Source organism: Hemitrygon akajei, chromosome 7 (assembly GCF_048418815.1).
Source record: "Hemitrygon akajei chromosome 7, sHemAka1.3, whole genome shotgun sequence".
In the NCBI taxonomy this organism is placed as follows: Eukaryota; Metazoa; Chordata; class Chondrichthyes; order Myliobatiformes; family Dasyatidae; genus Hemitrygon; species Hemitrygon akajei.
The window spans coordinates 51,765,388-51,793,265 of NC_133130.1; the positions used below are offsets into that span (position 1 = coordinate 51,765,388).

At 41.2% G+C, this 27,878-nt stretch overlaps 1 protein-coding gene across 3 annotated transcripts in view; it reads left to right on the forward strand.

The window, feature by feature from the left end:
• The window catches only part of LOC140730440 (spermatogenesis-associated protein 7 homolog), a 114,979-nt gene that overhangs the window by 32,171 nt on the left and 54,930 nt on the right, over positions 1 to 27,878 (forward strand). For all 3 annotated transcript variants that reach the window (XM_073050845.1, XM_073050848.1, XM_073050847.1), the window contains 2 exons: positions 21,922 to 22,043; positions 27,200 to 27,663. In XM_073050845.1, coding sequence (XP_072906946.1) covers positions 21,922 to 22,043; positions 27,200 to 27,663 — 586 coding nt within the window. The remainder of the gene's footprint in view (positions 1 to 21,921; positions 22,044 to 27,199; positions 27,664 to 27,878) is intronic.

The following is a 27,878-nucleotide window of genomic DNA, read 5'->3' on the forward strand; positions in this document are numbered from 1 at the left end:
TCCATTCATCCAAAGGGGTCTGTGTTTGACCCTTGTGAAGTATATCCATTCATCCAAAGGGGCCTGTGTTTGACCCTTGTGAAGTATATCCATTCATCCAAAGGGGTCTGTGTTTGACCCTTGTGAAGTATATCCATTCATCCAAAGGGATTTTCTTTGGTTTTCCCCAGACTACCACTTAGGGTGAGCAGCCAGTGATTGTGGTACATATTGGTAATGGTGACATAGGTAGAAAAAGGGTGTAAGTCCTGAAAGCAAAATACAGGGAGTTAGGAAGGAAGCTGAGAAGCAGGACCTCAAAGATAGTAATCTCAGGATTGCTGGCTGTGTCACGTGAGAGTGAGTATAGGAATAGAATGAGCTGGAGGTTAAATGTGTGGCTGAGGGATTGGAGCAGGGAGCAGGGATTCAGATTTTTAGATCATTTGGACCTCTTCTGGGGCAGCTGTAACCTGTACAAAAAGGATGGATTTCACTTGAATCCGAGGGGGTCCAATATCCTGGCAGGGAGGTTTGCTATTGCTGTCGAGGAGTGTTTAAACTAGATTTGCAGGAGGTGGGAACTGAAGTGAAGAGGCAGAGGATGGGGCGGTTGGCACACAAGTAGAGACAACTTGTAGGGTGTTTGTGAGGAAGGATAGGCAGTTGTTAGAGCAAAGATGCATTCAGCCTGAGGGTTTCTGATGTGTCTATTTTAATGCAAGGAGTATCATAAACAAGGCAGATGAACTTGGAGCGTGGATCAATACATGAAACTGTGATGTTGTGGCCATTACAGAGACTTGGATGTCTCAGGAGCAGGAATGGCTGCTGAGTGTGCCAGGCTTTAGATGATTCAAAAAGAATAGAGAGGGAAGCAAAAGAGATGGAGGAACGGCATTGCTAATTAGAGATAGTTTCACAGCTGCAGAAAAGGAGGAAGTCATGGAGGGATTTTCTACTGATTTAGTACGGGTGGAAGTTAGAAAGAGGAAAGGGGTGTTTTTATAGACCCCTTCCCCCAATAGTAACAGGGATATCGAGGAGCTGATAGGGAGGCAGATTCTGGAATGGTGTAATAATAATAATAGGGTTGTTGTGATGGGAGACTTTAACTTTCCTAATATTGATTGGCATCTCCTTAGCACAAGGTGTTTAGATGGGGTGGAGTTTGTTAGGTGTGTTCAGGAAGGTTTCCTGATGCAATATGTAGATAAGACAGCTGGAGGAGAAGCTATACTTGGTCTGGTATTGGGAAATGAACCTGGTCAGGTGTCAGATCTCTTGGTAGGAGAGTATTTTGGAGGTAGTGACCACAACCCTATCTCCTTCACCACTTGAGAACCCATAAATAGAATCACAGTGCTGGAGAGGTATAGGAGCAGACAATTTGGGAAAACGTTTAATTGGAGTAGGGAGAAATTTGATGCTATTAGGCAGGAACTTGGGAGCATAAATTGGCAGCAGATGTTCTCAGGGAAATGCACGGCAGAAATGTTCAGGGAACATTTACATGGAGTTCTGCATAGGTATGTTCCATTGAGGCAGGGAAAAGATGGTAGAGTTAAAGAGCCATAGTTTACAAAGTATGTAGAAAATCTAGTTAAGAAGAAAAGAAAAGCTTACAAAAGGTTCAAGAAACTACGTACTGTTAGAGCTCTAGAAAATTACAAGATTGCTAGGAAGGAGTTTAAGGAGTTTAAGAATGGATTTAGGAGAGCCAGAAGGGGCCATGAGAAGGCCTTGGTGAGTAGGATTAAGGAAAACCCCAAGGCATTCTACAAGTATGTGAAGAGCAAAAGGATGAGCCATGTGAGAAGAAAACCAAACAGGTGCAATAATGGAAATGTGTGCATGGAGTCAGAGAGGTAACAGAGGTACTTAATGAATACTTTGCTTCAGTATGCACCAGGGGAAAAGACCTTGGCAATTGTGGGATTGACTTATAGCAGACAGAAATGCTTGAGCATATAGACATTAAGAAAGAGGATGTGATGGAGCTTTTGAAAAACATTGTTAGATAAGTCACCAGGACCGGATGAGATATCACCCAGGCTACTGCAGGAAGCAGGGGAGGAAATTGCCAAACCTCTTGCGATGATCTTTGCATCATCAGTAGGGATGGGAGAAGTATCAGAGGATTGGAGGGTTGCAAATATTGTTCCCTTGTTCAAGGAAGGGAGTAGAGATAACCCAGGAAATTATAAACCAGTGAGTCTGACTTCAGTGCTGGGTAAGTTGTTGGAAAAGATCCTGAGAGACAGGATTAATGAGCATTTGGAAAGACATAATCTGATTAGGGATAGTCAGCATGGCTTTGTCAAGGGCAGGTCATGCCTTAAGAGCCTGATTGAATTCTTTGAGGAAGTAACAAAACACATTGATGAAGGAAGAGCAGTAGATGTAATGTATATGGATTTCAGTAAGGCATTTGATAAGGTTCCTCATGCAATGTCCATTCAGAAAGTAAGGAGGCATGGGATCCAAGGAGTCCTTGCTTTGTGGATCCAGAATTGGCTTGCCTACAGAAGGCAAATGGTGGTTGTAGATGGTTCGTATTCTGCATGGAGGTCGGTGAACAGTGGTGTTCCGCAGGGATCTGTTCTGGGTCCCCTACTATTTGTGATTTTTACAAATGACCTCAATGAAGAAGTAGAAGGGTGAATTAGTAAGTTTGCTGATGGCACAAAGGTTGGGGGTGTTGTGGCTAGTCTGGAGGGTTGTCAGAGGACATCGATCCCACAGAGTAGTGGCAGATGGTCTTCAACCCAGATAAGTGTGAAGTGGTTCAGTTTGGAAGGTCCAATTTGAAGACAGAATATAATATAAATGGCAGTGTGGAAGATCTGAGAGATTTGGGGTGGCGTCAATAGGACACTCAAAACTGCTGCACAGGTTGACAGTGTTGTTAAGAAAGCATATAGTGTGCTGGTATTCATCAACTGTGGGATTGAGTTCAAGAGCTGTGAGGTAATGTTACGACTACATAAGACCTTGGTCAGACCCCATTTGGATTACTGTGTTCAGTTTTGGTCACCTCACTATGGGAAGGATGTGGATAATATAGAGAAAGCACAGAGGAGATTTACAAGGATGTTGCCTGGATTGGAGAGTGTACCCTATGAGAATAGGTTGAGTGTACATGACCTTTTCTGCTTGGAGCAACAGACATGAGAGGTGACTTGATAGAGGTGTATAAGATGATAAGAGGCATTGATCGTGTGGTTAGGCAGAGGATTTTTCCCTGGGCTGAAGTGGCTAACACGAGGGGGCATAGTTTTATGGTGCTTGGAAATAGGTACCGAGGGGATGTCAGGGGTAAGTTTTTCACACAGAGAGTGGTGGGTGTGTGGAATGCACTGTCAGTGGCAGCGGTGGAAGCGGATACAATAGGGACTTTTAAGAGCCTCTTAGATAGGTAAAAGAAGCTTAGAAAAATAGAGGGCAATGCGCTAGGGAGATTCTAGGCAGTCTCTGGAGTAGGTTACATGGTCGGCACAACATTGTGGGCCGAAGGGCCTGTAATGTGCTGTAGATTTCTATGTTCTATGTACTGCTAAGAGAAATGATAGATCCAGTGACCTTTATCACCTTTCACTGTCATAAGGATATACAAGAAATATGAGACAAAAACTGTCTTCAATAATTTGAGTTTTCCCACAGAGTTTCCTTTCCTCAATCTCTAGATGGCCTTTCATCAGGTAAAGTCAGTATTTAGCTCTGCAGGGAGTCCTTGGACTCTATGTTACTGCTGTCATCCATTTCCCTGTAAATATATATTCTAAACCCATTCCTTCAATCTGTATTTTTGATCACTCTTCCTAATATCCTTATTTTAGCTTTGGAATATTAATGCACAGTAATGGAATACATACTGATGCTACATGATGTAAACTATCGCTAAAACATTGAAATACTAATCTCCTGTATTTCCATATTTCCATTGTTGTAGTTGTTGGCTTTATGCTTGTTGAAGTAATGATTTGCTTCATGATGTACTTTTTTGCACTCGAGTGGAAAAAAAATGGCTGGATTGCTATGTAAAATGATTTCCAAATAATCTGAATTCTAATTAAATGGACATGAAAACCCATCTTTCTGGTATTAAAATGAAAGATCCAAACAATGTAAATGTTCAACTAAATAAATCTCTGAAAGAAAAGTAATAAAAAGTCCAGAGCAACGCTGTTAGCTTCAAATGTGAAATTGATGCATGCTAATTCCTATTCAGTGAGCAACACTTCCTGCAGGATTCAATTAGGAGGATAGTAAAGAGCATTGGTCACAATTAAATCTGCTCCTAGCAACATTACAAGAGTAGAATATTATTGATATTTAATAAGAAACAGGAATTAGATTAATTTAAAAAACAAAAAATCATGAAGTACATTTAATCAGAAAATCATTGAGTTGCAATGGCAAATTATTCTGTTTTTATTGTTTATCACGGTTGTTAGCTGTTTAGTCATAGAGTTGCACAATACATAAATGTGTCCTTCAGCCCTCCACATCCATGCTGAAGGGCTTATTCTAAGCTGTACAGTCCTGTGTTCTACATCATATGATGCTTAGGCATGTGATTTTGCAGATGGCAATGCTTCTGCAACCATCAATCTTCTGTCTGCTATGTAAAGCCCATAGGCTCTGCAGTCAGATCACACCTGTATATAAAAAAATCACTCTCAGAATCCACATTGAATTGGCTAAGATAATGCAACATTGGGTACAGGAGTCAAAAACTGAAATGACACTCATTTGCTGTAAGAGGCAAGAAATGAAGGTCGTTGACTAATATGGTGCTCGTTGGATTGCTGGGATTCTAGTCAATCATAAGGAAGATAACACTAAAATGGTACTCATCCATAGTCAAGCTGTTATCCTATTGTACCTTCACAAACTGTAAAGTATAATACACCTATGAACATAATACACTTAACCAAAACTACCTCTATTAGAAATAAAAAAACAGGGAAAATGTTTATTGGGCCTGATCTATTTTCCTGTATCCAACAGGAAAGTTTGCACTTCAACAAACCTAGCTACAAGACCAAAATTTATCAGGAGGTCTATTTTAGAAAACATTTAAATGTATCTCCTTTTCCTATATGTCCAGAGCATGACATTTCCAAAAATGCACAACCCAAGGGTGCAATTTTTTTTATCCTGTGTTGTATCGATAGGATTCTTCTTTCTTCTAAAAGTTTACACAACAGCTAGGATACAACATCCATGGTGGACTGTGACCGACGGAGGCCTCAGTCAGCCACACTGTATGTGTGCATACAGTACAATACTATAAATACAGTCTATAAATAAGTTCAAAAGAAACTGTAACTTTCTAATAATTTAAATAGGGATTTTAAGCTCATCCCAGTATGGAAATTGGGTAAGCAAGTGAGGGCACAGCCTCAGAAAAGAGGGGTGTCCCTTTAGATCAGCGATGAGGAGGAGTCTCTTTTGCCAGAGGGTGGTGAATCTGTGCAATTCTTTGCCTTAGGCAGCTGTGAGACCAAGTCATTGGGTATACTTAAAGCAGAGATTGACACGTTCTTGATTAGTAAGGGCATCAAAGATAACAAGAAGGACAGAGAATGGGGGTGAGGGGGATAATAGGTCAGTCATGGGGAATGACGGAGACCAGGCTCAATGGGCTGAATGGCCTAATTCTGCTCCTATGTCTTATAGAGACAGGAACAGAAAGATATAGGGGAGAGGGAGTCAGATGGTTCATAAGCGCCTGAGTACCTGTTCGTCAGTATGTAATTTCTCTAAGAGGAAGTTACTGCCTGCCCTCTGTGTTGCTCTTGCTGGGAAGTGAGCTGGTTTTAGACCAGGGGAAGAGAGACTGAGAAACAGCTGGTTATGACACGTTTACAAGCGAAGATTTAACAAATCTTGAAGGTCAGCTGACTTGCTGAGTTCCTCCAGCATTTTGTGTGTGTGTGTTGCCATACAAAGCCTATAATGTCCCACATCTACCGGAAATACCAAGGAGATTCAGAGTGCGATGTTGTTTGCACAACACAAACCGTGGAATGGGACAAACAGACTAGAAGGATTGGAGATTTATGTCTCTAATTATCTGAATACATTAAACAATTTGCACACTAATAAAAACTCCACCAAGCCCAGCTGCGAAAGCAGGAGGATTAGGTGTGAGGCTAGCAGCCCCATTCCGTAAAAACCCAGAGCTACAGATATGCCAACAGAAGCTCCAAAGACATCATCCCCTAGAGAGATCTTCACCTAAAAGAGACATGAAGTCATTTGGTGAAAGGTACAAGTCCATGGAAGGCACAGGACCTCCTCTCATCCAGTTGAAAACTGGCCCGGGACAGAAGGAATCTGGGGAGATGCAGTTGGCAGCCTATGTCCCTGTCGGGGTGATGGGCTTAAGAAGAAGACACATAATACTGAGTGTTGTGCGTTGACATAATTTCCTCTTAATATCTAGACATTTATATGCACCATCAGCTCATCAGGTATATTTCTAAGGGAGAGAAAGTACTGAATTTTCATTCTTTTTAGTCCATTTGCTCTTCTGCCTATCACCTCATAGCGTGCAATAGAAATTATAGGAAGAACAGGCAGGAGATGAGGCTTAATCAAAGCCAATGGCATGAGTTACAGGGCAATAGAGGCATGATGCAATTAAAGCAGAAAGCAACAAATACTGGACTGAGACTGTTGTATCTGAATGCACGCAGCATAAGGAATAAAATGGACGATCTTGAAATACAGATTGGCAAATATAGATAGATAGATACTTTATTCATCCCCATGGGGAAATTCAACTTTTTTTCCAATGTCCCATACACTTGTTGTAGCAAAACTAATTACATACAATACTTAACTCAGTAAAAAATATGATATGCATCTAAATCACTATCTCAAAAAGCATTAATAATAGCTTTTAAAAAGTTCTTAAGTCCTGGCGGTAGAATTGTAAAGCCTAATGGCATTGGGGAGTATTGACCTCTTCATCCTGTCTGAGGAGCATTGCATCGATAGTAACCTGTCGCTGAAACTGCTTCTCTATCTCTGGATGGTGCTATGTAGAGGATGTTCAGAGTTATCCATAATTGACCGTAGCCTACTCAGCGCCCTTCGCTCAGCTACCGATGTTAAACTCTCCAGTACTTTGCCCACGACAGAGCCTGCCTTCCTTACCAGCTTATTAAGACGTGAGGCGTCCCTCTTCTTAATGCTTCCTCCCCAACACGCCACCACAAAGAAGAGGGCGCTCTCCACAACTGACCTATAGAACATCTTCAGCATCTCACTACAGACATTGAATGACGCCAACCTTCTTAGGAAGTACAGTCGACTCTGTGCCTTCCTGCACAAGGCATCTGTGTTGGCAGTCCAGTCTAGCTTCTCGTCTAACTGTACTCCCAGATACTTGTAGGTCTTAACCTGCTCCACACATTCTCCATTAATGATAACTGGCTCCATATGAGGCCTAGATCTCCTAAAGTCCACCACCATCTCCTTGGTCTTGGTGATATTGAGACACAGGTAGTTTGAGTTGCACCATATCACAAAGTATGAAGTTGTGGCCATCTCTGAAACTTGGCTGAAGTATGGCTGAATGTCCGAGGATATACATTGTATCAGAAAGATAGGTTAGTAGACAGAGGGGATGGTGTGGCTCTGTGTATAAGAAATAATATTAAATCATTGGAAAGAGATGACATAGGATTGGTAGGTGTAGAGTCTCTATGGGTTGAGTTAAGAAATAGCAAGGGTAAAAGGACCCTAATGGAAGTTGTATACAGGCCTCCAAACAGCAGCTGGGATGTGAATTACAAATTACAGCAGGAGATAGGAAAGGTGTGTCAGAAAGGTGAAGTCATGATTTGGGGATTTTAACATGAAAGTGGATTGGGAAAACCAGGTCAGTACTGGACCTCGAGGGAAAATTTGTAGAATGTCTAAGGGATGGCTTTTTAGAACAGCTTCTTGTTGAGCCGACTAGGGGATCGGCTGTGCTGGACTGGGTGTTGTGCAATAATCTGGAGGTGACAAGAGAGCTTAAGGTAAAGGAACCGTTAGGGAACAGTGATCACAATATGATCGAGTTCACATTGAAACTTGAGAGGAAAAAAATAAAATCCAATGTGTTGGTATTTCAGTGGAATAAAGGAAATTACAATGGCATGGGAGAGGAACTGGCCAAAGTTGACTGGAAAGGGACATTAGCAGGAAAGACAGCAGAGCAGCAATGGCTGGAGCTTCAGTGAACAATGAGGGAAGTGCAGGACAGATATATTCCTAGAAGAAATTTTCAAAGGGAAGAAGGACACTACTGTGGCTGACAAATGAAGTCAGAGCCAAAGTAAAAGCAAAACAGAGGGCATACAAGGAAGCCAGAGTTAGTGGGAAGATAGTGGATTGGGGAACTTTTTAAAAACTTGCAGGAGGCAACTAAGAAGGTCATTTGGAAGGAAAAGATGAATTATGAAAGGAAGCTGGCAACTGATATCAAAGAAGATACTCAAATCTTTTGTAAGTATATAGAGGGTAAATGTGAGTAGAGGGTAAATATATGACCAATACAAAATGATACTGGAGATATTGTAATGAGAGATGCAGAGATGGCAGAGGAACAGAATGCATATTTTGCATCAGTCTTCATAGTGAAAAACATCTACAGTATACCAGACATATACAAGAGTGCCAAGGAAGTGAAGTTTGTGCGGTGAAAATTATGTCTGAATTATGTCTGAGAAGGTGCTCAGTAAACTTAATGGTCTGAAGGTGGATAAATCTTCTGGACCTGATGGAATGCATCCTTGGCTTCTGTAGGAAGTAGCTGGAGAGATTGCGGAGGCATTGACAATGATCTTTCAAGAATTGATAGATTCTGGCATTGTACCGGATGACTGGAAAATTGCAAATATCACTCCACTATTTAAGAAGGGTGGGAGGCAGCAGAAAGGAAACTTATAGACCTGTTAGCCTGACATCAGTGGTTGGGAAGTTGTTAGAATTGATTGTTAGGGATGAGATTATAGAATACCTGGAGGCACATGACAAGAAAGGCCAAAGCCAACATGGTTTCCTAATAGGAAAATCCTGCCTGACTAACCTACTGCAATTCTTTGAAGAAATTACAAGCAGGGTAGACAAAGGAGATGCAGTAGACGTGGTGTACTTGGACTTTCAGAAGGCCTTTGACAAAGTGCCGCACGTGAGGCTGCTCAGCAAGATAAGAGCCCATGGAATTACAGGGGAGTCACTAGCATGGGTGGAGCATTGACTGATCAGCAGAAAACAGAGAGTGGGAATAAAGGGATCCTATTCTGGCTGGCTGCCAGTTACCAGTGGAGTTCCACAGGGGTCTGTGTTGGGACTGCTGCTTTTACGATGTATGTCAATGATTTGGACTATGGTATTAATGGATTAGTGACTAAATTTGCCAATGATACAAAGATATGTGGAGGAGGGGTGAGTAGTGTTGAGGAAACAAAAAGCCTGCAGAGAGACTTAGATAGTTTAGGGGAATAGGCAAAGAAGTGGCAAATGAAATACAATGTTGGAAAGTGTATGGTCATGCACTTTGGTGGAAGAAATAAATGGACAGACTATTATTTAGATAGGGAGAGAATTCAAAATACAGAGATGCAAAGGGACTTGGGAGTCCTTTTGCAAGATATCCTAAAGGTTAACCTCTAGGTTGAGTTGGTTATGAAAAAGGCGAATGCAATGTTGGCATTTATTTCTAGAGGTATAGAATATAAGAGCCGGGATGTGATGTTGAGGCTCTATAAGGCGCTCGTTAGACCACACTTGAGGTATTGTGTGCAGTTTTGGGCTCCTTATTTTAGAAAGGATATTCTGACATTGGAGAGGGTTCAGAGAAGATTCACGAGAATGATTCCAGGAATGAAAGGGTTACTGTATGAGGAACATCTGGCAGTTCTTGGACTGTATTCCCTGGAGTTCAGGAGAATGAGGGGGGATCTCATCGAAACATTCTGAATGTTAAAAGGCCTGATCAGATTAGATATGCAAAGTTATTTCCCATGGTAGGGGATTCTAGGACAAGAGGGCACAACTTCAGGATTAAAGGATGTCCTTTTAGAACTGAGATGCAGAGAAATTACTTTAGTCAGAAGGTGGTAAATCTGTGGAATTTGTTATCACATGTGGCTATGGAGGTCAAGTCACTGGGTGCATTTAAGGCAGAGAAAGATAGGTTCTTGATTAGCTGGGACATCAAAGGGATGGGGTAAAAGCAGAGGAGTGGGGATGACAAGAAAAATTGGATCAGCCCGTGATTGAATGGCTGAGCAGATTCAATGGGGTGAATGGCCTACCTCTGCTGCTATATCTTATGGTCTAAGTTGAATTCCACTAATCCTCTGTCTCAGGGATTCCCAACGATTTTATGCCATGAACCAATACCATTAAGCAAGGGGTTGGTGGACCCCAGGCTCGGAAACCCTGCTCTATATCGGCATCAAAAGTAAACACTTCTAATCTTTCAAATGCTGCAATTAATCTGACAAGAATAGCCCAGCAAAAAAAATGTAAATGTTTATCATGTTAAACGGAAATATTAATGAGTGCAAAAGAAATACAAATAAATACAAAAGAATGGGGTGGGACTAACTAGGGGTCTGACTGAAATTGGCATTAAAATAGATCTTTTTTTTGACCAATTGATAAACAACATCCAAAGCATTTTGATGAGAATTCCAAATATTCTTTGTATGAAATTCCTAATTTTAATCCTGAATATATTGACTCTAATTTTGTAATTAAATAATGTTACTATTGAAGATGATGGCAGAAGGTCAATGACGAACAGAATTTGTTGATCTGGCTAAACCTTTTCCTTTCCTGCCAGATGTTTATCGTCATCTATTAAATCAACTTACTGGGAAAGGCATAGACCATTCCTGTTCATACCACCTGTTTCCGAACTCCTTTAAGAAAAATGAAACCAATATTCCCTGGGCAGTTCACTTTCCCCTTTTCTGAACCACAGAAGGAAATAGTAGCTGCACAAAAGGAAGCCATTCTGTCTTTGATTCCAATCCTCCTGTCTGCAAGACGTACCTTTTCTCTAGAGCATTGTAATTTTTTTCAAGTTGGGAATGAGAATCAGAGGCTTTAACTGCTGTTGTCATGGGAGCTCTCTTGTTCACTCCAATATCTTTACAGATTTCAGTTTGGCAGGTTCATATAATATTTGAGAATTTTCAGAAACTGCTACAGCATCTATGAATTTGGGTGATTTTTTGAATCTTAAGTAATAACATAATTAAAGGGAATTTTAGCCATTTTGAATGCACTAAAGCCCTGCTACAAATCCTACTATTACTTTATGCATTCCTGGCTATTTCCCAAGGAAATTCAAAATTCCTATTTTGAAAAAGTTGAGATTACACAAAACTCATTTCAACATGTTCTATGAATGAGCTGTCATAGAATGCTTTATAGCTCTTTGTGTAGATGGATGTAAGTCTGTATATGTTAACTTTCTTGCGATATAACACAATTATCTACTTATATCTATGAAAAAAGGTAACAGAGACTCCAGTGAGTCAGCAGCATCAGTTACAGGTGTCTCAGGTAGACAGAGTAGTGAAGAATATTTTTGGCATGCTGGCCTTCATCAGTCAGAGCAGTAAATAAAGAAGCTGAGATGTATCTAGACAGCTAGAATGCAATATCCATGACTGACAGAGGCCATCACATTCTATGCTGCACACTGACATGGAAGTCTTCAGGTGTTAGTCTCCTCATGTGGATTCCAAATTCATAACATTAAGAGGAAGTGATATGAAATCTATTATATTTGAGAATATCCCTTGTAACCTTTGAAGATGTTGCAACATTACTTGACAAATTTGACTTCCAGGTTATAAGGAAACTCTTATAGAGGGCAGAGGAGATTTACAAGGATGTTGCCTGGGTTGGAGGAAGTACCTTATGAGAATAGGTTGAATGAACTTCACCTTTTCTCCTTGGAGCGATGGAGGATGAGAGGTGACCTGATAGAGGTGTATAAGATGTTGAGGGGCATTGATTTTGTGGATAGCTAGAGGCTTTTTCCCAGGGCGGAAATGGCTAACACGAGGGGGCATCGTTTTAAGGTGCTTGGAAATAGGTACCGAGGGGTTGGGTAAGTTTTTCCACACAGAGAGTGGTGGGTGTGTGGAATGCACTGCTGGCGGCAGTGGTGGAAGCAGATACAATAGGGTCTTTTAAGAGCCTCTTAGATAGGTACGTGGAGCTTAGAAAAATGAAGGGCTATGCGGTATGGAAATTCTAAGGAGTTTCTAGAGTAAGTTACATGGTCGGCACAACATTGTGGGCAGAAGGGCCTGTGATGTGCTGTAGATTTCTATGTTCTATGCTATGTTGCAGTTGTATAAGATGTTAGTGAGGCCTCATTTGGAATATTGTATTCTGGTCACCCTACTGTTAGAAGGATAGAATTAAGCTGGAAAGAGTGCAGAGATTTGTAAGAATGTTGCCGGGACTTGAGGGACCGAGCTATGGACAATAGACAATAGGTGCAGAAGTAGACCATTCGGCCCTTCGAGCCTGCACCGCCATTTTGAGATCATGGCTGATCAATTACTATCAATACCCGGTTCCTGCCTTGTCCCCATATCCCTTGATTCCCCTATCCATAAGATACCTATCTAGCTCCTTCTTGAAAGCATCCAGAGAATTGGCCTCCACTACCTTCCGAGGCAGTGCATTCTAGACCCCCACAACTCTCTGGGAGAAGAAGTTTTTCCTTAACTCTGTCCTAAATGACCTACCCCTTATTCTCAAACCATGCCCTCTGGTACTGGACTCTCCCAGCATCTGGAACATATTTCCTGCCTCTATCTTGTCCAATCCCTTAATAATCTTATATGTTTCAATCAGATCCCCTCTCAGTCTCCTTAATTCCAGCGTGCACAAGCCCAGTCTCTCTAACCTCTCTGCGTAAGACAGTCCAGACATCCCAGGAATTAACCTGGTGAATCTACGCTGCACTTCCTCTACAGCCAGGATGTCCTTCCTTAACCCTGGAGACCAAAACTGTACACAATACTCCAGGTGTGGTCTTACCAGGGCTCTGTACAAATGCAAGAGGATTTCCTTGCTCTTGTACTCAATTCCCTTTGTAATAAAGGCCAACATTCCATTAGCCTTCTTCACTGCCTGCTGTACTTGCTCATTCACCTTCAGTGACTGATGAACAAGGACTCCGAGATCTCTTTGTATTTCTCCCTTACCCAACTCTACACCATTCAGATAATAATCTGCCTTCCTGTTCTTACTCCCAAAGTGGATAACCTCACACTTATTCACATTAAACGCCATCTGCCAAGTATCTGCCCACTCACCCAGCCTATCCAAGTCACCCTGAATTCTCCTAACATCCTCATCACATGTCACACTGCCACCCAGCTTAGTATCATCAGCAAATTTGCTGATGTTGTTTTCTATGCCTTCATCCAAATCGTTAACGTAAATGGTAAACAGCTGTGGTCCCAATACCGAGCCCTGTGGCACCCCACTAGTCACCACCTGCCATTCCGAGAAACACCCATTCACCGCTACCCTTTGCTTTCTATCCTGCCAACCAGTTTTCTATCCATGTCAATGCCTTCCCCTCAATGCCCTGAGCTTTGATTTTACCCACCAATCTTCTATGTGGGACCTTATCAAATGCCTTCTGAAAATCGAGGTACACTACATCCCCCGTCTAACTTCCTGGTTACATCCTCGAAAAACTCCAACAGATTAGTCAAGCATGATTTACCCTTGGTAAATCCATGCTGGCTTGGCCCAATCCTATCACTGCTATCTAGATATGCCACTATTTCATCCTTAATAATGGACTTTAGCATCTTTCCCACCACCGATGTCAGGCTGACAGGTTGATAGTTCTCTGTTTTCTCTCTCCCTCCTTTCTTAAAAAGTGGGATAACATTAGCCATTCTCCAATCCTCAGGAACTGATCCTGAATCTAAGCAACATTGGAAAATGATTACCAATGCATCCGCAATTTCCAGGGCCACCTCCTTTAGTACCCTAGGGTGCAGACCATCTGGACCTGGGGATTTGTCAGCCTTCGGTCCCATCAGTCTTCTCATCACCGTTTCCTTCCGAATGTCAATCTGTTTCATTTCCTCTGTTACCCTATGTCCTTGGCCCATCCATACATCTGGGAGATTGCTTGTGTCTTCCTTAGTGAAAACAGATCTAAAGTACTCATTAAATTCTTCTGCCATTTCTCTGTTTCCCATAACAATTTCACCCAATTCATTCTTCAAGGGCCCAACATTGTTCTTAACTATCTTCTTTCTCTTCACATACCTAAAAAAGCTTTTGCTATCTTCCTTTATATTCCTGGCTAGCTTGCGTTCGTACCTCATTTTTTCTCCCCGTATTGTCTTTTTAGTTAAGTTCTGTTGTTCCTTAAACACTTCCCAATCATCTGACCTCCCACTCACCTTAGCTCTGTCATATTTCCTTTTTTTTTAATGCTATGCAATCTCTGACTTCCTTTGTCAACCACTGTGGCCCCTTTCCCCCCTTTGAATCCTTCCTTCTCTGGGGGATGAACTGATTTTGCACCTTGTGCATTATTCCCAAGAATACCTGCCATTGCTGTTCCACTGTCTTTTCTGCTAGGCTATCCGTCCAGTCAACTTTGGCCAGCTCCTCCCTCATGGCTCCATAGTTTCCCCTGTTCATCTGCAACACTGACACCTCCGAGCTGCCCTTATCCTTCTCAAATTGCAGATAAAAGCTTATCATATTGTGATCACTACCTCCTAATGGCTCCTTTACTGCAAGATCGCTTATCAAATCCTGTTCATTACATAACACTAAATCCAGAATAGTCTTGTCCCTGGTCGGCTCTCGTACAAGCTGTTCCAAGAATGCATCCCGTAGGCACTCTACAAACTCCCTATCCTGTGGTCCAGCACCAACCTGATTCTCCCAGTTCACCTGCATGTTGAAATCCCCCATAACTACTGCGACATTACCTTTGCCACATGCCAATGTTAACTCCCTATTCAACTTGCACCCAATATCCATGCTACTGTTTGGTGGCCTGTAGACAACACCCATTTAGGTCCTTTTGCCCTTACTGTTCCTCAATTCTATCCACACAGACTCTACTTCTCCTGACCCTATGTCCCCCCTTGCAAAGGACTGAATCTCATTCCTCACCAACAGGGCCACCCCACCCCCTCTGCCCACATTTCTGTCCCTACGATAGCACGTATACCCTTGTACATTCATTTCCCAGGTCTGATCTCCCTGCAGCCATGTCTCCGTTATCCCAACAACATCATAGTTACCCATTCGCACCCGGGCTTCAAGCTCATCCGCCTTATTTCTGACACCGTGCATTCAGATATAGAATTTTTAACCCATTTCTCCTCTCTCTGTTTGAATCACTGCCTATTGTGCTTAACCCAGCTCCCCGAACTCCCATCGGGCTATACGCCCCTAGAATTTTGTTGTCCTTCCTACATTTACTTATTTTTGCAACACATTTAACTCCATGTTCCGTCAGACCATCCCTCTGTACATGAGTCCTCCTTATCACTTGTTCCGCCCCACCTTTCTCTACTACACACTTAATATTCCGGAACCGTGTAGTCCCCACCTGTCCTTTATTCTTCCTCTCGCTATCCTCTCTCACATTCTGGATCCCCGCCCCCTGCAAATTTAGTTTAAACCCCCCCAAGAAGCACTAACAAACTTCCCTGCAAGAATGTTAGTACCGCTCCAGTTCAGGTGTAAACCGTCTCTTCGGAACAGATCCCACCTTCCCTGGAACAAAGCCCAATTATCTACAAACCTGAAACCCTCCCTCCTGCACCATCCTCTCAGCCACGTATTAATCTTTATAATCCTTCTGTTCCTTGCCTCACTCGCACGTGGCACAGGTAGCAATCCTGAGATTGAGTAGGTTGGATCCATTTTCATTGGAGCATAGGAGAATGTAGGGTAATTTAATGGAAGTGTATAAAAGAATGAGGGACATAGAAAGGGTTAATGTGTAGTCTTTTTCCCAGGGTTGAGAAATCAAGAACTAGTGGACATAGGTTTAAAATGAGAGAGGAGAGCTTTAATAGGAATCTGAGGTGCATTATTTTCACCTAGAGGATGATAAGTATGTAAAACGAGCTGCCAGAGCAAGTGGTTGAGGGAGGAACATCACAAAAATGTAAAAGGTACATGGACCAATTTCTGAATAGGAAAGTTTAAGAGTGTTATGGGCCAGTCGTCCATGAGCACTCAGGATTTGTGCAGCACAATTGGCAGGTATGTTTACAGACATTTTTAATCTCTCCCTCTCCCACTGTAGAGTGCCCTCCTGCTTCAAATTATCCACCGTTGTCCCTGTACCAAAAAAGACCAAGGTAACATGCCTGAATGACTGGTGTCCTGTCGCACTCACCTCAATAAAAAGCAAATGCTTTGAGAGGCTGGTCAAGGATTACATCTGCAGCTTGCTACCACCTGCACTGAATCCCCTACAATTCACCTACCGCACAACCGATCGACAGGCCACTGCTCTACATACCGTCCTTGCACATCTGGAGAAGGATGCTTATGTGAGAATGCTGTTCTTGGACTACGTTTCAGCATTCAACACCATAATTCCATCCAAGCTCAACAGGAAGCTCAGAGACCTCGGCCTTGACCCTGCCCTGTGCAGCTGGATCCTGGACTTTCTGTCAGATTGCCAGCAGGTAGTAAGAGTGGGCTCCCTCACCTCCACCCCTTCAGGGCTGTGTACTAAGTCCCCTCCTTTACTCCCTGTATACCCATGACTGTGTCGCCACCCACAGCTCTAATCTGCTAATTAAATTTGCCGATGACACTACATTGATTGGCTTAATCTTAAACAATAAAGAGGTGGCATACAGGGAAGAAGTCATCTCTCCAACACGGTGGTGTCAAGAAAACAATGTCACAAAAACAAACGAGCTGGTTGTGGATTACAGGAGGAACAGAGACTGGCTAACCCTTATTGACATCAATGGATCTGGGTTTGAGAGGGTAAACAGCTTTACGTTCCTTAGCATCCACATCACTGAGGATCTCGCGTGGTCTGTACACACCAGCTGTGTGGTGAAAAAGGCACAACAGTGCCTCTTTCATCTCAGATGGTTGAGGAAGTTTGGTATAGGTCCCACATCCTAAGAACTTTCTACAGGGGCACAACTGAGAGCATCCTGACTGGCTGCATCACTGCCTGGTATGGAAACTGTACTTCCCTCAATCGCAGGACTCTGCAGAGAGTGGTGTGGACAGCCCAGCGCATCTGTAGTTGTGAACTTCTCATGATTCAGGACATTTACAAAGACAGGTGTGAAAAAAGGACCTGAAGGATCACTGGGGACCTGAGTCACCCCAACCACAAACTGTTCCAGCTGCTACCATCCTGGAAAAGGTACCACAGCATAAAAACCAGGACCAAAAGGCTCTGGGACAGCTTCTTCCACCAGGTCATCAGACTGATTAACTCACGCTGATTTGAGTGTATTTCTATGTTACATTGACTGTTCTGTTTAATATAAATTACTATGATTGCACATTTAGATGGAGACATAGCGTGAAGTATGTTACTCCTCATGTATATGAAGGATGTAAGAAATAAATTCAATTCAAAGATGACACTAGCTTAGATGGGAATCATGGACTGTTTGCGCCAAAGGGCCCATTTCCATGCTGTAAGAGTCTAGTTACATTTGGACTGCGTCATTAGTTCCTCTCTAGCACCTTTGCATCCTTTCACATTCACCCAGCCAGGTACAGGGTTGATCTTGATAACTTGAAAATAATTTTCTGCAGAAGAGGAAGAAATCTTCAGAAAAAGTGAAGAGGGGAAAGGGAAGCACCAACAACTATTCATAACGATTTCCTAGTATCACATTTTATTTCCAAGATTGAGTATTCCCTTTATTTGTATGTTCGAGGTATTTATAACTAAATGAAGAGTTACAAAGCATTGTTTAGCCAGCAAAAATGCTACAGCAGTGTTGTAACAAATTGGTATCTGGAAATGTTCAAAGGTGTCATGGTTGAGTTCTGCTGTTGCAGAATGCTGAAACAGTTCCTTTCTGTTTACAAGTGCAAATTGTTGTGTAACCATAGTGCCTGTTAACAAGTTCATGTTGTTTATTCAGTTCCAGCCAGAGCATTTGGTTCACTAACAGAATCAACTTACTTTTTCAATTATACATAAATCACAAATGCTATATTTTCTTGCCACATATTATTCAGAGAATCTGTAATCAATTTTTGTCATAATGGTTTAATGAAATATAGATTCTCTTTCTTAAATGGGTTTTTTAAAAAGCTGTTTTTCTCTGTTGCTGTTTGCAACTATTATTTGTGACTTCTGCGCAACATGTTAATGTGGATGAAGTTCTAAAAGTAATTTTACTTAATGCTATAAACATAATGGTCAGAAATGTGGTCTCTGTAACTAGTGTTTCAGAAGGAAACTAATGGTATTCACAACTTTCCACACTAGTAGCTGCTGGACATAATAAATGATGTCATTGCATCCATCTGTTACGTACCCCGTAAGTGGGTCACTTACCAGCAAAGATAGAGAGGTCCGTTGAAGTCTGATGGTACTATTTTTAACAGTATTTATTAGTAAAGATTCACAAAAATAATATCAATGCAAACATACAGATAATATACGTTGTCAATACTAAATCTAAAGGTGCGGGTATAATAATAATCAATAAGAAATAAGCTCTATCGTTGTCTAGGGGATAATGAATTGTCCGATGGAAATATAAAGTTCACTGCAGTTCCACAAGCTGCCGTCTCTTGGTTGTCGCTGTGTTGCACTTTGTTGGAGAGAGAGAGAAATAGGAATAGAATGGGAACAGTTACCCTGCGGGTTTTCCAACCTTTATGAGTTCGATCCGTCGAAGTCTCGTTGGGGGTAGCCGTTCACTTGTGGCCTCTCCTTTAGCTAAAGCCGTTCTTCCACGGTGAGGCCGCCAATCCCAGGCAAGGGAAGGACGCACATGAGCCCCCCACCGGCTGTCGCCATTAAACGCTGTCACAGGATTTCTAGCGTGTCTTCTGGTGCGTCTGAGGGGCTGTTCCCACAGACCCTCTTTTTATCCTGACTCACAGGGTCTCAGATGTGAATCAGGTTGGGATGAGGCAATCCCTCCACCAACCTCCCCCTCGTTTCATTGCCTGGGGCGTCGATGCATCGTACAGGATGCAATACACAAGTCCGTCTCCAAGAGACAATAGTCGGCATCAATGGGTCCGCCTCTCGGAGGCCAAGACACATTCCAACGACTTGTGGATTCTGCATGTCTTTCTCTCATTTTCTGGGTCTCCTGAATGGACTCAATAGTGATCTTGCGATTCTCACAAAGGAGGGGGCTACCCCCGCACCCTTCGGCCCCGCAGAGCTGTGGTACATTCATAACACATCACTTTGCTCAATCACTGAATTCCACATGGTCAGAAACAGCAAGGAACCTCACATGCCATTCACTTTAAAGGGGGTGATTCCACCTGAAGTAGTGGGAAGTTAAGTGTATTAAAAGTACAATGCAAGACAGAAAATTCCAAACTGTTCAGAAATCGGATGGTGGAGGAGATGAAGCTAACCTGAATCATGGTGTGTGTGGCTTCAGCCTCCTGCACCTTTACCCCCAATATTATTAATGAGAAGAAGGCATGTTCTGGATGATGAAGGTCCTTAGCAATGGATGTTGCCTTCTTGAGACACCACCTCCTGAAGATGTCCTCAATGGTGGGAGGGTTGTGTCTGTAATAGATATGGCTGAGTCCATAACCTTCTACGTCTTTTTGTGATCCTGTGCATTGGAGCCTCCATATCAGTCTGTGATAGAGCAGTCAGATGCTCTATATTGTACATCAGTAGGAATTTATGAAAGTCTTTGGTGACATATCAAATCTCCTCACACTCATGATGGTGAGCACTGGCATGCCTTCTTCTGATGGCATCAATATGTTGCGCATTTTTGTAATGTGTTACATATCAACGTGATCCCTTGAGATGCGGACACCCAGTTTTTGAAGCATGATGGTCAGTGTTGAGGGGATGATGGTATTGAATGCTGGGTTGTAAACAATAAACTGATGCTTGTTTGGTAGCTGTCTACATGCTCCAAAGCAGAGTGTAGAACCAGCGAGGATGAAGATGTTGTCGAAATGTTATGGTGGTGGCTGAATTGCAGTGGGTCCAGACCAGATCCTTGCTCAGCCAGGCATTAATTCTAGTCACAACCAACCTCTTGAAGCACTTCATTATGTTAGATATGAGCTCTACCAGTCATTGAAAAAGCTCACCCTCCTCTTCTTGAGCTTTGTTATGGTCAATAACCTCAGAATTGAGAGGTTGAAGATGCAAACATTCCGGCCAGTTGGCTGGCACAGGTTTTCAGTACCTAGCCAAGTACACCATCAGAGCCTGATGCCTTGTTCACCCTCTTGAAAGGTGTTTTGACATTTATGTTTTGTTGAATTGACTTTTGTGTTTAACTTTTTTTTACTATTAACTTTTAGCTATATTTTCAATAGTTTTGAACATCTGTAGATGCAAGACAGATTTTTAAACTTTAAGAACAAAACCTTTACAAGGTTTGATACCAAGAAGGTGGTCTGCCTTTAGCTTTGCTTTCTGTCAAAGCATGTTTGGCACAGCTTAGTTCATACTGATCAGCAAGTCTGGGCCTCCACTTTGAGACCAGATCAATAAAGGCAGGCAGGCAGAGATTTTGGGCATCATTTCAGGGAGGTTGGTGTAGTTTAGTCAAATCCATACCATTAGCTCTCATTTCTAACTGTAATGGTTTGTTTGCTATGTGCACTAGATCTTTTTATTTAACGTTCACCCATTACTTTTCCTCCCAATCGTTTGATATTTTGTTCTGAATTCCATTTTGGGAAGACAAAACTGGACAGGACTTGAGCCATAATAGTAAGGCCTCAGGTTTGTTGAGGAACAGAGACCAAGGTGTACAGGTAGATGAAAGTGGTGACATAGGTCAACTGGGTGATAAAGAAGGCATTTGGCATGCTTGTATTCATTGAGAAGATATTGAGTACAAGATACAGGACATCATGTTACAGATGTACAAGACATGGTAAGGCTGCATATGAAGTACTGTGAAGAGCGTTTTGTCTGTGTTGCCCAGCAATTTGCTTTTCTTTTTTGTACTTACTAACCCACATCAAGTCACATTAATCATACCAGTTCTCCATTTTGAAGGTGTGGTGGCAGTGCTTTTAAGAAAAGGGTTTAACCAAAAAGCCTATTTTGTATCAACTTCTACCACTTTGCCTTTGAATAGATTGACTAAACTTTGCTCTTTGTGGTCATTATAGTCAGAACTACAAACCTTGTTTCAAATCTATACTGAGAGTTGTCCTAAGGTCATGCAAGCAATTCTATCTATCTATCTATCTACCTATCTACCTACCTATCTCCCTCCCTTCCTTCCTTCTTTTCTTCCTTCCTTCCTTCCTTCCTCATGGTGCAACAATGCCAAATCAGTAGAGTACATGTTCATTTCATATCATGGTCACCATGATTTCAGTATATCCTGTTCCTAAGGTTATATTAATGCTACGGCTTTATGGACTCAGATCAATCTTTGAGAAATGGTATTCACTGCTCAGAAAGGAATTGGATGGATTGAATTGATTTCCAAAGTTTCAGTGCAGATTTTCTCTTTCCTCAGATTCTGCCTAACCTACTTAGAGTTGCAGTTGTTTTCTGTTTTAACTTCAGATTTCCAGTATCTACTGCTTATTAGGTTTTTCAAGATAGCATCAAGTATAATCTGCACTTTGTAAAATGCAACAATTTATTTAATTTGTTCAACTGAGCCGCAATCAATGCTTGGTGAGGAAGAATATTAGAATGAAACTATTCTGCTTTTATAGATAAAGATCAACAGAAAAGAGAGAGACTTAAGAAAGCAGTTCAAAAATATCAGAAGAAAATTGTGCACCTCCATCCATCACCTCAAGTGAACACCAGGTCTGTCTCACCATCAGCATGCAGAGTAAGTCCAATATCATGTCATTTGAATGTGTTTATTATGGTTTATACATGTGTCTGTGTATGTTTTCAGCCTTAAGAGAAAATCTGCAGATGCTGGAAATCCAAGCAACACACACAGAATGCTGGAGGAACTCAGCCGGTCAGACAGCATCTATGGAAAAGAGTAAACAGTCGATATTTCGGGCCGAGACCCTTCAGCAGGACTCCAACTTGGCCCAAAATGTCAACTGTACTCTTTTCCATAGATGCTGTCTGGCTTGCTAAATTCCTCCAGCATTTTGTGTGTGGAGCCGTTACCATTGTTGCTTTGTATCTTTCCAAATTACCACATTATTGATGCTTGGCTCAGATTACTCTGCACTTCGCAAAATGCAGTGATCCAGTATTTTCTTTCAGCTTAGAAGAAAATGAAAATGGCCCTCCAATGCAAAGGATTGGTTACTCGCTAGATCCTGGTTACACTTTCAACAATCTCCAGGCTAACCTGAGAGCAGATAGATAAACTTTGAACTATATTCCCAAACTATCATTAATTTTCTCCTCTAACATTGCTTGACTCTGTCCCTCTCTCAGCTCATCTGCTTCTGAAAGCTGATTCATTTAATTTATTACCTCTACACAAAGCATTCTCAGCAGTACTCACGAGCTGTGGATATATAACATTTAGAAGAGTTTTGCAGTAACTGAGAGTCCTGAAAAAAGTCTTCAGCCGTCCTAGAGTTGACCCTAGATCATGTATTCCCTATGTAATATTAAATAAAATACTGAAGAAAATTCTGCAGGCCAGGCAGCATCTTTGGAAGGAGGAACAATTAATGTTTCAGATCTGATGCTCTTGGTTTCTTTTTTGTGCCTTACATATTGTGAATATAATATAAATCACCATTTGTCTAGATCATTAAAATCTGTCTCGTTTTCATATCTGGCTCAGATTTGCCACAAGACAATACATTTTTTCCTGAAATTGATGTACTTTAACACATTTGATCAACCAACCAGAAGACATCCATCATTATCTATTTGCTTCCTCTTCACTCCCTTGCTCAGGAACATCTGCTGTATTTATCAACTCGGCGCCAGATGAGAACCATTAGGTCTTGTCAAATGAAGTAATTTATAGTCCATATCAAAGAATGCTGAATCTGAGTATTTTCCAATGTTATGTACACATAACTTTTATGTATACATTGGTAAAGAGAAATGCATGCACTGTTAATAACCCCAGGAGATAACAAACTTCTTTGAGGACAGTATTCACTAAATGATGTCAATGTTGTAATGTAGAGAAATATGGCGACCAATTTACAGCATGTACAGACAGGGTAAACAAAGATGCGATGATGCCCAGATAATTTGTTTCATCGGTTATGATTGTTCACAAAGGCACTATAGAATACTACCTTGCCCTTTAGAATAATACCATGAAATCTCTTTTTGTACTTGCCCAAAGCAAAACTTACTGGTTCATTCTTAAGATGGCATATCCAATACTGTTGTATCCCTTCAATCATCCATCATTCACCATAGTGAACAATTATACAAGATCAGTTTTGTCAATTCCCCTTCACAGTCATAAAATTGGTTGCTACATGTTGTCATAAAAGTTGAAGGGTAAAAATTTTTCAGTCCCATATACTATCTGTGGCTGTATGTAGAATATAATAAAGATAGAAGTATGAAAACTTATTTTTCTGGCAATGATCAGCCAGCTGCTTCATATCTGTTATCTCTGCTATGCTATTTCCATTTTCCAAACTTTCCATTGCTGGCTATATCTTTGATCTGTAACAATCGCACAAACTTTTATATTTCTATAAAATCCCACCCTCAAAATTAACATTTTCTCCCAATTACATCCCTATCTTAAATCTTTCTTTCCTCTTGAATGTTCTGTAATGGCTATATATTTTGCATCTCACTCCTTGCTCCCTTTTCTAGTCTGTTTACGTTTGATCCTCTGTGGATCTGTTTGTACTATACAATACCACTGACAATGATGATCCACAATGAGACCCTAAAAAATGTACACTTAGTGACCTCTTTATTGGGTGCTCCTCTTGTTATTTGAGTTACTGTCAGCTTGAACCAGTCTGACCACTCTGCTCTGACCTCACTCATTAACTAGGCATTTTCAGCCGCAGAACTTCTGCTCCCTGATTTTTTTTGTCTTTTGCACCTTTCTCTGTGAACTCTAGAGAATGATGTGTTTGAAAATTCCAGGAGATCTCTAGTTCCTGATATACTCAAACCAACTCATCTGTAACCAACAATCAGTCCACGGTCAAAATTACTTAGATCACATTTCTTCACCATGTCTGTGTACTTTTATGTACTGACTTGCTGCCATATGACTAGCTAATTAGGTATTTTTATTAATGAGCAGGTATAGCTAATTAAATGTCCTCTAAGTGTAGACTGTCTCCCATATCTTGGTAGCCAGTTATAATTTAAGGCAGACATTGATAATGAAATTAATTCAGTGCAGTAGCTCAAGCTTTGGCCATTCAGAAATAGAGTATTTGAAAATCAAGTCTTCAAACTCAACTCCACATACACGGCCTCTCAGAGAGTAGTGCTCATGATATGCCTGAAACTTCCAAGTCGCAGACCTCAAAGCACAGGAGAGATACAGCCAAAAGGCTGTAACATTCAGCTGACTGAATTGTTCACAGGACTGACACCAGGCTCTGAAACATACAGTCACTCACCATGACTAAACAGATTACCAGGTGGACAGAGGAAAACTAACAAAGAGTCTTCAAAGTTTCTCTTTGTGAAAATGTAACATACCTGGCTTATGACTGCTCAAAATGTCAATGCTAGAACATAGAAATCTATAGCACATTACAGGCCCTTCATATTGTGCCGACTATGTAACCTACTCTAGAAACAACCTAGAATTTCCCTACCACAGAGCCCTCTGTTTTTCTAAGCTCCATGTGTTAAGAGTCCCTTAAAAGACCTTATTGTATCCGCCTCCACCGCTGTTGCTGGCAATGCATTCCACACACCCACCACTCTCTGTGTGGGAAAACCTACCCCTGACATCCTCTCTGTACCTACTTCCAAACACCTTAAAACTGTGCCCCCTTGCGTTAGCCACTTTTGCCCTGGGGAAAACAAAGCCACTGGCTTTCCACACGATCAATGCCTCTCACCATCTTATACACTTCTATCAGGTCACCTCTCACTTCAAGGAGAAAATGCCAAGTTCACTCCACCTATTCACATGATTCTCATGATTCTCCAATCCAGGCAACATCCTTGTAAATCTCCTTTGCACTCTGTCTATACTATCCACATCCTTCCTGTAGTGAAGAGAGAAGAACTGAGTGCAGTACTCCAAATGGGGTCTAACTAAGGTCTTGTATACCTTTAAAATTACCTCACAACTCTTGAACTCAATCACATTGTTGATGAAGACCATCACACGATACACCTTCATAACAACACTGTCAACCTGCGCAGCAGCTTTGAGTATCCAATGGACATGGACCCCAAGATCTCGCTGATCCTCCACATTGCCAAGAGTCTTGCCATTAATATTATATTCTGTCTTCAAATTTGAAATGAACCACTTCACACTTATCTGTGTTGAACTCAATCTGCCACTTCTCAGCCCCAGTTCTGCATCCTATCGCAAACTCTGTTGTCAACACCACCTGCATCAGAAAATGGAAAAGGAAATGTGATTGTGTATGATCTTGAAATTGAACTTAACATGCCAACGTGGCTTAGGGTGACAATCTTTTGTGTGCAGTTTAAATTCCTTTGTGCACTAGTAGCAAAAGATGTATGCTCGCACAGCTTACAGGAAATACTGCTCCTGTCCTGTGTAAAGAACACAACCTGACCAACCTCTGGCAGAGTAAATGGATCTCGCATTGATATATCAGCCATCTCAGAACCTGCAGAACTGCAATGAGAGCAAGTTATTCTCAATCCTAAGAGATGAAATCTAATGTTAGAGGACAGATCATTGAGGGCAAATGTACTCTTTTCTGCAGCCACAAGCAAGAGTCCCAAAGACTGTTTACTGCTTAGGGCCAGGGTTAAGCTGGACAGGGACTTACTGCCATGCTGTATATTAGTCAATGACTTGGGTAAGTCGAAGATGTAAAAGTACGAGCAACTGCAGTCTAGGTTTAAAAAGCTGTGTCACAAAACTAATAACGTGTGTTGCTATGTGGATTGTTACTTTTGTGATACAACATTTTGAACTTTAGATTGCAGTTGCTCATGGTTTCACAGCAGAAGTACCTGTAAAAGTATAAGCAACTGGCCCATGTGAATAAGGTTATTCAGATCAACATTGAATAATTAATTGCCTCATAGGTTGGTAAGGAAGAAGTGGGATTCACATAATTTCATGACACATTAGCAGCAGACTGGGAACAGATCACTGAATCAGGCAGAAACCAGTGCCTGAGCTAATTGAATAATTGGCATAATAAATAAGGCTTTTACCAAGTAATGGGAAGGACAGTTCTGGATTAGGGAATTTAGAAAGTTGAAGTGACAAGGCAAGGTAATAGTGCAATGTTTTTAAAAAATGAGTCGTAATAACCACACATTTCAGAAGGAACAGAACATGTTAATTTAACAGTATATCATAATGTAGAGTCAAATCTAGAAGAAATGGTTTAAAGGCAAAACTGAGGATTCTTTCTGGATACATACAGCATGTATAATTTTATGAACTAATAACAGTTACAGAGATGTAGGAAGAAAATAAATATTCCTATTTTGTTTAAAGACAGTCAAATTGTAAAGGAGGAGAAATAGCCCGGATAATGGGAAATAGGCTAAAAGCATGAGAGAGGGAGGATCTCCATTCAGAAAATTAAAAGGGAAAATCAGTTTGGGAGGAGCTAAGAAACAAAAACTGGCAAAAAAAAAAATGATGTGTGTTGTCCCGAAGCCCCAAAATATTAGTGGAAAGGTGGGGAGAGGAAAAATTTTTTTAAAAGCAAATGCACTTGTTACAATGGTAATGCAGTAATCAGAGGATATTAATGTGCCTTAAAAGGATTTTAAACAAAGCATTTGAAAAACTTACTGAAACATAGTGAGCTTCTTGGTAATGTTTATTTAAAATGTTGCTTAGATTAAGTGTTTTCTCCTCTAATTTATTTCCATTTGTTTTTCTTTGGTCAGATTCCTTCTGCAAAAGAATTGACTTCAATGAAAATAACTAAATGCAATCCAGAAAAACTTACAAGTATCTTCCATAATAACTTGTTGTCAGAACAAATTAACACACAGGAAATAAATTTCTCAAATGTATTTCCTTCAAAAATCTCCAAGCTAGTTTCTCCTGTTAATGCACAGCCAAAAGAACCCATTGAAGGTGTTATCACTTATGGTTCATCACTTCCTGTAGGCATGAATAATTTTGGAAGATTTGTAATTCCTTGCAACCAGTCAGTTGAATTCAACAACAGATACTTGATGAACAGATCTTTCCAGGACCCTCAGAAGAAAACTTTCAGTGGAGACATTCTTATTAAGCATTCCAATTGTTTTACAGAAGAAAATCAGTGTTTTACTCCAAGAATCTTGAAGAAAACTGCAAAGTCATTTCTTTCAAAATATCGATATTACACAGCACCCAAAAAGAGGCAAGTTTATCAAAATATGACTACTTGAGCACTACTAAAGGTGGCATTGAGAGCTGCTTTAACTTTTCAGATGGTATAAAGGAATCTGAAACTAATCTACTGAATGTACAGTTTCTAAAGCATTCCCTTAGGCATGCAAACTGCCCACCGCAATCAAAGGCATGACGTGAGCTAAACCTTGAATAATACTTAAATCTCAGTCAGCAAGAAATAAT